The 13,173-nt window shown below is 35.8% G+C and overlaps 1 protein-coding gene across 2 annotated transcripts in view; it reads right to left on the bottom strand.

Moving 5' to 3' along the window:
• The window catches only part of LOC121380926 (integrin alpha-4-like), an 81,731-nt gene that overhangs the window by 36,402 nt on the left and 32,156 nt on the right, over nucleotides 1-13,173 (bottom strand). For both annotated transcript variants that reach the window (XM_041509965.1, XM_041509964.1), the window contains exons 7-11: nucleotides 7,099-7,181; nucleotides 5,879-5,932; nucleotides 3,249-3,386; nucleotides 1,034-1,142; nucleotides 399-584 (exon numbers count right to left, since the gene is read on the bottom strand). In XM_041509965.1, coding sequence (XP_041365899.1) covers nucleotides 399-584; nucleotides 1,034-1,142; nucleotides 3,249-3,386; nucleotides 5,879-5,932; nucleotides 7,099-7,181 — 570 coding nt within the window. The remainder of the gene's footprint in view (nucleotides 1-398; nucleotides 585-1,033; nucleotides 1,143-3,248; nucleotides 3,387-5,878; nucleotides 5,933-7,098; nucleotides 7,182-13,173) is intronic.

A 13,173-nucleotide genomic window follows, 5' to 3' on the forward strand; every position in this document is an offset into this window, starting at 1 on the left:
TGTGGAAATAAATGGTGCCCTTTACTGTAAAGAAAATCCCTTACCATACTTCGTACACGCCTGCTTCGTCTCTGCATGGTACCAAGTGTTACAACATCAACTTAGAGCTCTAACTATCTTTTTCTTCAAAGTTTACCTGATCGTCAATGAACACATTTTTTGCCTTTCTTCTTTTTTATTTTCTGTATACTCTTTTTTTTTTACGTCTGTTTTAATCCTTAGATCATATTCGTTGGACATAATTGTGGGTATGTGCATGCATGTTCGGTATATGGTGATGTATGGAAGTTGGTTCCTATCAGAAGAACGGAAAGGATATTTGCATGGCAATCATGTCACAGTTTTGTATATGCTATTGGTCTTGTCGTTTTGATCTAATAAACTTTCAAAACTCTTACCTGGATAGAAATTGTTGTCTAGATCATGTTGCTGCGAGAAAGTCCAGCCAAATGCCCGTATGTGACGAGAGACATCTGTTCCTACAATCCTCTGTGAAAACTGCTGATGCATGCCGTCTGGCGATCCATTGTAAATATAAACAACACCAACCATGTCTTCTTCAAATGGCGCACCTACTGCCAGGTCTGGGTGGTTGGAAAGGGAGGCAAAAAGAAATATGTATTTTGTTTTGCATAAAATTAATTTGGATCTACTACAAATACCAGGACATCCACACAGGCCTACACGTTATATTTGCCGCAGTTGAAAATGTAAACAAGACGTAAATTAATGGCAAAAAGTTATTATAATATTCGAAAATACTTTACTCTGCCTATAAATATTATATTATATTTACATGTAAAGACTCATGATAAATAATGTTCACTCAGAGTTATCAGTAATATGATCCACATATTGGAAATCTTTAAACCCAAAAAGGATTTGAATGTCACAGTACAGCTAAACTGGGCACGAAATTAACACTTATGTTTTAAGATACTTATTTCTTACGTTACTATATCTCGTACCCAACTACCCTGAGAAAGTCTAGCAAATATACTGAATCTCAAGGGATTCTCATATCAAAATATACCTTCAAATCCATCTCTGTTAATGTCACCAATATTGGCTACAGTTGTTCCGAACCTAGCCCCTGGGGAATTGGAACCAGAAAGCGCAGGGAAGTGTTGTTCCAGTGAAAACTGTTCATGGTGAAAATTGAAAGATACAATAAAAATGTGTAAATGGTCTAAAATTTTGCAGTTGTGTAATTATGAGGTTATAATTTAAAAATATACTATAATCATGTGATTTAGCAACCATAAATAAAATGATGAACAAAAGAAAACATCAAAATCAGATTGTGTTAATTTTTGGTATGACATTTATAGTCCCACTCGCGGTTACCATGGGCTCGCAGTTTCCGTCACATCGGCTATTTTCGTAATAAATATTTGGAAGCGCCACCTAGCGTTTGTTGACATATGCAAATACGTACATGGGAGTATGTTTTTAACGTAAGCAAAGAAATCAATGCGAAATGTTCCATTTTCCTGTAAGTGTAAAAACAAATATAAATAACCCGCCATTTTGACAAACCTTGAAAACATAAATGACCCCCCTGTAGCAGAATGTCTTGGTAATTTCCTTAAAATTCACTATCCGAGTTTCCACTTGTCCCAAACCTATCGTCTGCTATCTGATCTTGACAGGTGACGTACCGGAAATGTTCGTAATTACTTGTGACGGCTTGTATGGAGGCACATCAAGGCTACATAATTTTAACACAAAATCCTAACGTGACAAACTGTTCGGTTCACATTGTCAGTAAATAAAATGAGTGAGGTCGTCAAAGTACTTGTTGATTTTTTATATTTTATTTGTTATGTATATACGAAATACAAACATCAGTATAGGGGCCTGTATAAGGGGGTTTTTCTTCTTTTTTTCTTCCCTATTTGTGTTCTAATTATTTGTCACCAGGATTCTTGTACTTTATTGGCTTTAACTGTTTAACCATGATGAAAAGATGCCCAAAAGGAGAATTCTATGGATATTTGCTCAGAGGCCTAGTTCAATGTTCACGCTCAATGGTAAGGTAATTTTATTTTATTTTTTGTCCAAAATGGGCCTCCATACAAAACAATAGTCATTCCCGCGGTAACTGCGAGTTCCTTCCCTTTGTGTGTTGTACGTCACTGCATCGACACTAGTAAGCATTTTTTACTGAAAACTAAACATTATCGTTCAAGTTTTTATTTCACTATATACATGAAACCATGAATAACAAAGCAACAAAAATATAGTTCGGTTAGACAACAATCTTTATTCAGAATCCCATTTTCCGATAAGCCACGCGGTAATTGGGTGTGCTATGCTACAATGTTGATGTATCTTCAGTCGGTAATAGCTTCACTAAAACTGTTCACGGAAGTATTTATTTTAGGGAGGAAATTGCGGAGGTGAGGCGTTAGTGAGGGTTCTAAAGGGGTATCAGCTTCAACAAAGTTTGTTTTGTTTAACGACACCACTAGAACACATTGATTTATAAATCATCAGCTATTGGAAAAAAAATGTTTTATTTAACGACGCAGTCGACACATTTTATTTACGTTTATATGGAGTCAGACATATGGTTAAAGACCACACAGATATTGAAGGAGGAAACCCGCTGTCGCCACTTCATGGGCTACTCTTTTCAATTGGCAGCAAGGGATCTTTTATATGCACCATTCCATAGACAGGACAGCACATACCAGGGCCTTTGATGTTCCAGTCGTGATGCACTGGCTGGAGCGAGCAGCTATTGGATGTCAAACAGGGTAATTTTGACATATAGTTTTATAGGGGAAACCAGGTATATTTTTCTATTAGTAGCAAAGGATCTTTTATATGCACCATACCACAGACAGGATAGCACATACCACAGCCTTTGATATACCCGCCGTGGTGCACTGGCAGGAACGAGAAACAGCCCAATGGGCCCCCCCAATGGGGATCGATCCTAAACCGATCGCGCATCAAGCGAGCACTTTACCACGAAATAAGCCCAGTATGTGATTTATACCCGTTTTATACTACATGTATAACATAATTTTAAGTTTACAGTACATTTTCTTCTAAAAAAACTGGCCTTAGTGTTCGATTTTCATTATGTCCATGCTTTTTCTTGATGTTGTTGCTTTGTTTTGTTTTGTTGTTTGTTTCTTTATTTGTTTTTTAATTTGTTTCTTGCTGCAACTTATATTTCAATAATTAAAAATAATCAAAGTGAAATAAATTATTTTTTATAACATTTAAATACGTACAAATTCTCCATTGACAAACACAAACACTCGGCCCTCATCATATTTGTCGGTGAACAGTGGCGCCCCCACGACAATCTCATCTAGAAGATCTCCAGTAAGGTCGACGGCACACACGGATGCTCCAAAGTAACTGCCAAACTGTAAAAAAAAAAAAACCCACCCAAAAACAACAGCCATAATAAAATCATAACTAATTAAAATAAGTATATCATGATGAATAATGATAATAATGTTTTGATAATACACAATTTAAGTAATGTACGTATAGAATATGAATAATTATGATATATATATATATATATATATATATATATATATATATATATATATATATATATATATATATATTGTCATGGCTGTCCCAACAACTTTCGTAACTGTGTGCTGTGACGGGGACCTTTCTCAAGTAATTTTAATATTGGACAAAACAAAAAAATTATTTTTACATTTAGTAGTAATTATTTGCATATTTGCTTGTATTCTGTAATGTCTGGAACTATGCCATTTATTATAGTTATTGTTTAATGAAATTCTTAGTAGTGCTGTTTGTCGTGTCGCGCACTATAGTATAGGCAAATTGCGTAACTATTGTTATTAGTGATCGTTTGGATGCACAATGCGAGCTACATTTAGTTGTATTTCATAATAATATTTTTATAGTGTATGTAATTATGTTTGTAAATAGTTGCCGTAATTTATTTATGGGATATTAGTATATTACGATCGCTAAATGTGTTAATTTAATGTTTGACGTCCGTGCTTTGGTCTTGCGGTCTTCGACTTTATTTAATTCCCAAATTCCTGTGCATAAAAAAACTATGACACAACGTTGACATTAATATTATTTATGGCATGAGTTCCTTATTTTCCCCATAACAATTTTAAAGAAATATTTGTTAGAATTAGTTTAAGGTCCAAAACTTGTACGATCGATTAGCTATTTTCTTAGTTAAACATATCCTAATATTGTTTGTACATTATGGCAAATCATTTTATTAATTAAGAGAGGTAATAACTGTAAAACTGATTACTATAATATTAGTGCTTTTAGGAACTACATCCTTGTACGCTGAGAACCTGTTACACATACTGGTTGCTAAGGTCTGATATATCGGTACACAATGTTTGTAAACAACAGTATAAAAATGCAGTTTTTATAATATTCCCAAAGGCTTTTTCATAAAAACTATTTTATATTGAAATTAGACCCAAAAAGCAATTGTGTAGTGATAGTACCGTGTTTATGCACATTAGAATTTGTTTGTAGTATTAGCCTGAATTCCCAATGTATTTGTAATGCACAATAGCGTGTTTCTGTGCCTGGTCAATAATGTCGTTTTTATAAATATTCTAAAGGCTTTTTCTGTGAAATTGTTTTACGCTAATTTTAGACTAAAAAAGCAATTAAGAAATGTTAGTTTTATGTCTATGCACTTTAAAAATTTCCAGTATTAATTATTTCAAGTTTGTAATGCTTTTGCTATGGACTGAACTGGCGTATTTATAAAAGTTGAAGTTTCTCCGGATTTAGTGTGTGCATTTACAAACTGTAAATTGCAAACGGAAGCTGGACCAAAAAGCAATTACTTTATTTATTGAGCAATTGTGTGCATAACGTAATTATTAAATGAAATGATATTATTTTGTAAAGGTAGATCTCTTCCTAGCGTGACGTAATTTCTGATTGGCTGTTATGACGTCACATGGTACTTAAGAAAAAGTATAAAAGGCTGACGTCAATGGACCAAGTAAGCCTACTAAAATCCTATATTTAGGGGGTGGGAATCAAAATTCTTCAAACTAAGTACTTAGATTGGTGCATATATGTACACAATTGCTACTTGCCACCATTAGTTTCATTTCATTGCATTGGTAATAAAGTTAAGTATGCCAAGCACTAGGCTTTTTAAACCAATACCTACACTATACGGGTTTAACCTTTCAAATTAGATAGCTAGGCTAGTTTAACTCCCCCGCTGTCATTGTATTCAATGCTATACAAGGACGGAGGGGGGTGGGTGGTCATGAATGACCGTTGAACTCACTAGAATAGGGACTTAAGACAACAGGTACAACCTTAACACAAAACTAGGATTCACACACAGACTACACGCTCACTGCATTAGTACACAGGGTGCATTGACTAATGATTATAATGCACCCGCCCCCATTTAATGGTCCAGCACGTACTCTAATAAGGAATTGGACAAAAGAATACCGGTTCCGAGTACACAATTGCAATGCATCCGGGGGAAGCTGAACAAAAGAATATCGGCCTCCCACACGCAAACCCCCAATACTTGCTGCTGGTAATAACTTGGTACTTGGTGATGCCACGACCAGAAGCGGTCAGGCCCTTTATAAGGGCCCTATGGGCAACCTAGGAAGACACCACAGCATCGTAAAGGTCTCAAATTAACGAGCTACTCTCGATTCACTAATGTTTCGGCATATTACCTTAAACATATATATATATGGGTATATATTATGTAAATTTGGCTTAGTATGGTTCATGATAATTACTATTTAATTTCAAAACCTTTGAGAAGTTGAGAGTCTAGATCACTTTCAGTTTTTGAAGGACTTGAGCAAATTAACAAGTTGTAAAAATATGTTCGTATACTGCCTACCTGAGTTCCTTCTTTTATAAACATGATGTTAAAAGATTGGTCATAGACGAACACCTGAAAAGAAACACTGTGCTATATTAACTGTAAGTAAACACAGTAACATAATCTGAACGCTAAACCATTAAGGCCGCTATCGTGGGTTTTTGTATGTGTTTTGTTTGTTTGGTTCGCCTAAAATTTATTATGAGCTACTTCAAACACGTTGTATCTGGCAAAATGTATAAATCATTGTGAGTAAAATGTAAAAAAAACCCCTATAATATGAAAAATTAAACAAATTAAACTCATAACATCGATATTTACGAAAGGTAACATGACTGGATTACAACCAGTAAAATTACAGGTATTTTACCATTACGTATTATGGGGTGGGGTGGGTTATAACTTAACAATACTGATCACGTCATAAATATGTACAGTAACTTTGGCTGTTACTACTATCATATTCACAGCTTTCCTACTTAAAAGTGAAACTCGCATGATTTCGCCCAGTAAGCAATCCTAATAATTAATCGGCAATACAGTGGCGAATTCCGCGGTAATTTCTTTTTTGTTCGCGGCATTTATTTTCTGCCATGGAACTTTCGATTTTCTATGTTACTTTTCTTAGTTAATTATTTATTTACTTATGTAATAAGGACAAATTATTTTTTAAACTCCTCTCTTACATATCAACCACAAAACGGTGGTTAAAATGCCGTAAAAAAAAAAAACTGCCAGGGTTGAGTTCAAGTTCAAGTTCAAGTTCTTTATTGCGTTAAACTTTACAGCTTAATTGCATAAAAACAGTATTGAACATATAAATTAATATATACATGTATATACAATAGTGCAGTACAATGGTGGAGAGTGACTTAAACATGTTCACAGATATTGTTAAGCTATAATTAAAATAGTAACTACTATTTCATTTCATTTCAACTTATTTTCGTGCTTATATCCAATTAAGGTTCAAGCACGCTGTCCTGGGCACACACCTCAGCTATCTGGGCTGTCTGTCCAGGGCACTGGGTTAGTTGTTAGTTGGTTAGAGGTTAGTGAGAGAGAAGAGGGTGTAGTGGCCTTACACCTACCCATTGAGCCCTTAAGAACTCGCTCTGGGTGGGAGCCGGTACCGGGCTGCGAACCCTGTACCTACCAGCCTGTAGTCCGATGGTTTAACCACTGCGCCAACTACTATTAATAATTATAAAGGGGCATATGGGTATTTATAGACTTACCTTCCCCTTATTGTCCGCTCGCGGCGCTCCTGCCACAATAAACTCTCCGTCGGATGTCAGTCGAGCTGCTGTTACCGAATACCCTAAACACACTCTGTTCATTAGCATGTATACTGGTGGACAAGAGAAACACTACATTTCTAAAATACGACAAACTAGATTTTACTGGTTTTAATACATATCCAGAAATCAAATCATATGGTAGAAATCACATTCAAGTTAATCTAGACCGTGGGATCACTATACCCCCCCCCCCCCCCCCCCCCACCACCACCCACACAGAAATTCAAATCAGGTTGTCTGCAGGCAATCTGTTGGTGGGTACCCTATTTATTTTTAACAGAGCCAATTTCTGATCAAGGTGAATATTCTACCTAATTTTCAGAAATATTTGAATATAATTCTGAACTATATCACTGCTTTCACTTGAAAGCTGGATTACCGTATTCCACATTTTTTTTTTTTAAATCAATATTTGGCATCTGACTAAGTATAGTGAGGCAATGAAAGTGACATGCCTTGGATATTACATAGTGTATGGAAAAACTGAAAGGCAGTATTGAAGTTAACATCCAGACATATTTTGAACATGTGTAAGACCATATTATTAATGCTATTCATGCTAAACTACATGTGTATGTACATACCGTACTGATCTTTTATAATTAAATGTGTACTGTATTCAATATATGAAAGCTTCATTATTCAAACATGATGCAGCACATGCTGTTCAAACCATGTATATGAATATTTTGAACATCTTTATATTAAACACAAAGTGAATTTACGTACCATTCCGAGGCATGTGTGCATTACATGTACAATTCACCTAGCTCACAACAGTTCATTTTACAATGGTCTGGGGTTGTTTGTTGTTGTTGTTTGTTTTGTTTTTGTTTTGGGTTGTTGTTGGGTGTTTGTTTGTTTGGGGGTTTTTTGGGGGTTTTTTTTTTTTTTGGGGGGGGGGGGGTTTTTTTTTTTGCACTCTTTGCAATATTTTAGAATTGCAGTTCTACTTACATTGTGCTTAACTTATGTTTTGGTGTATATAATTGACAAATACATGGAATATTGTCATCAGGCGTATCTAGCACTAGGAAAATCTTAACTTTCATTTGCAATTCTCAATTATTATTTGATCCAAATATGATGTACATGTATGTGAAATTCACAATTTTCTACAATATTCTACTACCTTCTTTTCATGTTAGAAAGTAGATTTTCATAACAACTACAAACCATATAATATATGGTAGGAATAATTATATACTTCTCAACATACGTTAAGCAGTGCCAAGAATGCATTAATTTCTATGTCTACACATGTATAGGATTGCCTGAACCTTTTATTATATAAAAAAAATGCCGGTTTCGTTTTTTAACATATGGAGGCAACGTTATTCAAATATGGTTCAGTATATGGGGTTTATATTCATAAATTTAATATTATGAAACATTTTTGAAAACACATTTCTATTTAAATTGTACTTAATTTATGCTTAGGTGTATATAATTGACATCAAATATTATCATCAGGCATATCGAGCACTTGATGTTCATTCCTACTTAAGTCTTATAATCTGACTCAAATATAACGTCTATCATGTTCACAATTTCTGTAATTTCTTCTATTTCCACTGAGCCTTTGCACTTGTTACTCCCTTAATATGTCAACAGCTCTTGTAGCATCAGATCACAAACCATCCACTTCAGCTTCCGTATTTCTTTGGACATGTCTCAGCTATGTCCTTTTGGTTCAGGAATACCCATGACTGTCTGATATTACTAATACCAAAATGAGACCATGGCAATTTGCTCTCTTGCAATTTGCTTTATTGGTACAGTGTATTTTTGTGTAATCTCTGCATGATGGAAGACTTGCATCTAAATCCACTGTTAGTCCATGGGCCAGACCAGAATTTGGTACCACCCAGAGGGACAAAGGCTCATAGGGTTTTTTTGATAGGTCTATGCATGTAGGTAATAAAATGAGGTGATAGCCTTCCGTATCGAGTAGCTTTCTGTCATTTTCACCTTGAAAACTGAATAGTATGCGGGAAAAAATCCGAAGCAAATTTTGGGGGTAGGGGAAACTTAATTTGAAATAACTTTCCTTAGAATCACCCTATCATAGGAATTCACCACTCAAAATGTGTGTTTTGAAGCCCTCTAACGATTACCTATCATAATATGCAAATGAACCACAAAAGTAGGTCATCAGAGGTCAAAAGGTCACCGATTTTGGGTCAAGCTCAAAATTTACGGATTTCAACTTTGCTTCGTCATCTATTAGCACGTTTGCCAAAATCAGGCCTAGAAATGGCTGGCCACTGTGTCAGAAGGAATTTCCAACAATTTAAAGGCACCCATGTTCAGCTATCTACAAAAATATTGAAACGGAAACAAATGAGCCAAGGTACGTTTTTGCAGAAATTTATACTTTTATGATATATCAGTACTAACACCAACATCAACCTTAAATCACACTATAATGACAATAAGTCTCACAAAATGTTTATTACAAAGCAATTGTGTATCTTTTTGAGTAACTAAAGCATGAAGCAGGCCTAAAGAGGTCAAAAGGTCACCTATATTTGGTCATGCTGGACATTTTCAATGTTCAGCACGCTAGCATCATGTTTTTGGCCAGCCATTAAAATAATAACTCAAAATAGCTTGGGACACATCTACGGAAACCATACTTAATAATTACACTTTAAGAAACACTTTACCTATTTTTCTATTATTACTAACAGAAGCTTGGGCGTGTAATTTTAAGCAAATCCATTTATTAAGCACCCAAACGTCCCAAGTAAAGATTGTACCTACTTTTCCATTATTATGTAGGTAATGTTATAATCTTATCTTTAAGACCTATTGCAATTGAGACAGCCGTAAAGGGATGACACCCACTTAACGTATTGCAGGTCTTATAGGCTACAAGTAGAAAGGCTGTCTTTGTCAAAAGTCCATCCCCACCCCTCCTCCGAGTGGGTGCATTTTGGTAACTGTTCACTGGTGAGCCATAATTCATCTTGGTAGGCAACCTGTTTTGGATACTCAGTCGGGCATCCTGGTGTAAATGAAATGGTTTCTATCATCTTCCCTTTGCTTCATTGACAATTTTCAGGTTGGTGAATTTATCATACAAGATAACTATGATGCATTTAAGTAGCAGGGGATATGGACCATTTGTGTTTGCTTTGGTGTAAGAGTTGAGTGTCATATTGGTAACGACACAGGTCACATCAGGGTAGCAGTGCCATGCACATCAGACTGGCTATCTATTTTTTTCCGAAAAAAGAAGAAGCAAAGTAGTGTTAACATCCCCTGAAGATGTTTGGTGAGCAGCAAGGCCAGGGATTTCACTTTAAACATGATGCCTGCTTCCTTGAATACCTTTTCTTTGCTTTTCTTCCGTGGATGCTTATGTGTCCTATACCAACGCAAGGATGTCGGTATTGGATGCAATTATGGTTTTGCCCCGAATGTTTGACCCGTCATGGGAATGATTACTCGACAAAGACTATAGGATTCGTGTATCCCGGGCTCGGGTGATACTGAGATCATCTGACGAAGAACACGGGACACGGCTCTGTCAGTAGTCCCATACCGAAATGGAAGTACTGTGGTTTCACCATTCATCTATTTATCATCCATATAATTATGTTTACGTCAAAAGAAAAAATAAGACGTTGCTAGCATACTCATGAAATGTCAGGTTACTTGTAAAAACAAGGTTCTATGAAACTGGACTGATATTTTACGTGATCCAGCCAACAAAGAGGAACTAAATAATACTCCACACTACCAATATTGCCACCGTAGACTGCCACGAAGAGAAATAACCATTACGTTTGGAGCCACAGTTATTATTCAAGCAAATGTTCGTTCAATGCCACCATGTGACTATGAGGAATCAGACATCACACTTTTAATTCATGTGCAGAACGTTATTATGAACGACTGTACCAGCCATCATGTGCGCACTGTTAACACAAATATATATGTTGTCCCAACTGGCAAGTTCCATCATTTGTTTACCTTGGGTAAAACAAATGTGAGAATATGGCCTGTGGTACGGTAAATTCTTTACATATCATCAAATCAATGGTATATATGACGTCCTGGGTAAAGATACATACATGTACATGTCCCTGCTTCTTTTCCATAGCTTAACAGGATATAACACTCCTGCTTTCTTTGCAAAAAAGGTAAAAGGACCGCACGGGGTGCATGGAACTGCTACCCTGATGTGACCAGTGCCTTTACCTAACACCCGTGTCTTTGCCTTACACCAAAGTATATGCACATGATCCACACTCCAGCTCTTCATCGTAAGTTTTTATAATAAGACCAGTGACCTGCCAGAATGGAATAACAATGAAAACCATTTCATCATCTTAGGATGCACCCACTATTGCTCAACCTGCTATTCATCAGTGGACAGAATGAATAAATTGCATCTACTCCAGAGGGTTGGTGTGGTGTTTTGATAACGCCAGTCCTGCATTCCTATATGCAGTACCAAACCTGTAACCCTCAAATACTGTAAAGATACTTAGAAATTGAACTAAATGCAAAGGATTACATTCTACCTCCATTTGGTGAAAGTGAAACAGACAGCTAGTGCCATTTATTGACAATTGTTTGAATGGGGAGTAATCATTTTTTAAAGATCATTTGAATGAAACTTTGAAGGAATTTCAAGATTTCCACTAGCCTGTACCTGTTCAATTTGAAAACAAAAGCTGAATTATGGTGCTCCTACACAACCAACGGTGTTTATTATGACTTTCTCATTGTCGTTTCCATCCTTATTTTTCAGGATGACCTTGGTTGGTACCATCAAATCATAGAAAACTGAATAGTGACCTTTTGACCTCTGATGACCTACTTTTATACATGCCAATAATAATTTTCTTTAAAAGACATCAGATGCCAAGAGCACTTAATAATAAATGTGTTGAGTGTTTATTTGTTCTAATACGGTGTTTGTTGTGTTAGTTAATGTTGATGGTAAATTTGATATATCATAAAAGTATCAGTTTCTGCAAAAACCTGACCGTGGCTCGTTTGTTTCCGTTTCAATATTTTTCTAGATGGCTCAACATGGGTGCTTTAAATTGTTGGAAATTCCTTCTGACATAGTTTCCAGCTATTTCTAAGCCTGAGTTTGGCAAATGTCCCAATAGATGACCAGGGGTAGGGGCGGTCTTTTGATAAAGCCAGTCCTGCATTCCTATATGCAGTACCAAACCTGTGACCCTCAAATACTATAGTGTTGTTACAATAGTCTAAGTGGATTTGGCACTAGATGTATACGATACAATAAGATAAGATACATTTTATTACTGCAGATCACAGTTTATGAATAATGTATATATTGCCTATGTATTACAGGGCTGCAAACTTACCAAGTACATGTTGCCAAAGCTGCAAAGATACTTAGAAATTGAACTAGAAATAGACAGCTAGTGCCATCTATTGACAATAGTTTGAATGGCGAGTAATAATTTTTTAAAGATCAGTTCAATGAAAAGTTGATGGAATTTCAAGATTTCCACTAGCCAGTACCTGTTCAATCTGAAAACAAAAACTGAATTAGGGTGCTCAGACACAACCACAGGTGTTTATTATGACTTTCTCATTGCCGTTTCCATCCTTATTTTTCAGAATGAGCTTGGTTGGTACCATCAAATCATAGAAAACTGAATAGTGACCTTTTGACCTCTGAAGACCTACTTTTATACATGCCAATAATAATTTTCTTTCAAACATCAGATGCCAAGAGCACTTCATAATAAACATTTTGAGTGTTTGTTTGTTCTAATAGGGTGTTGTGCTAGTTAATGTTGATGGTAAATTTGATATATCATAAAAGTATCAATTTCTGCAAAGACTGACCGTGGCTCGTTTGTTTCCGTTTCAATATTTTTCTAGATGGCTGAACATGGGTGCCTTTACATTGTTGGAAATTCCTTCTGACACAGTTTCCAGCCATTTCTTGGCCTGATTTTCGCAAATGTGCTAATAGATGACGAGGCAATGCTGAAATCCACAAATTTTTAGCAT

This window comes from Gigantopelta aegis, chromosome 9 (genome assembly GCF_016097555.1).
Source record: "Gigantopelta aegis isolate Gae_Host chromosome 9, Gae_host_genome, whole genome shotgun sequence".
Classification (NCBI taxonomy): Eukaryota; Metazoa; Mollusca; class Gastropoda; order Neomphalida; family Peltospiridae; genus Gigantopelta; species Gigantopelta aegis.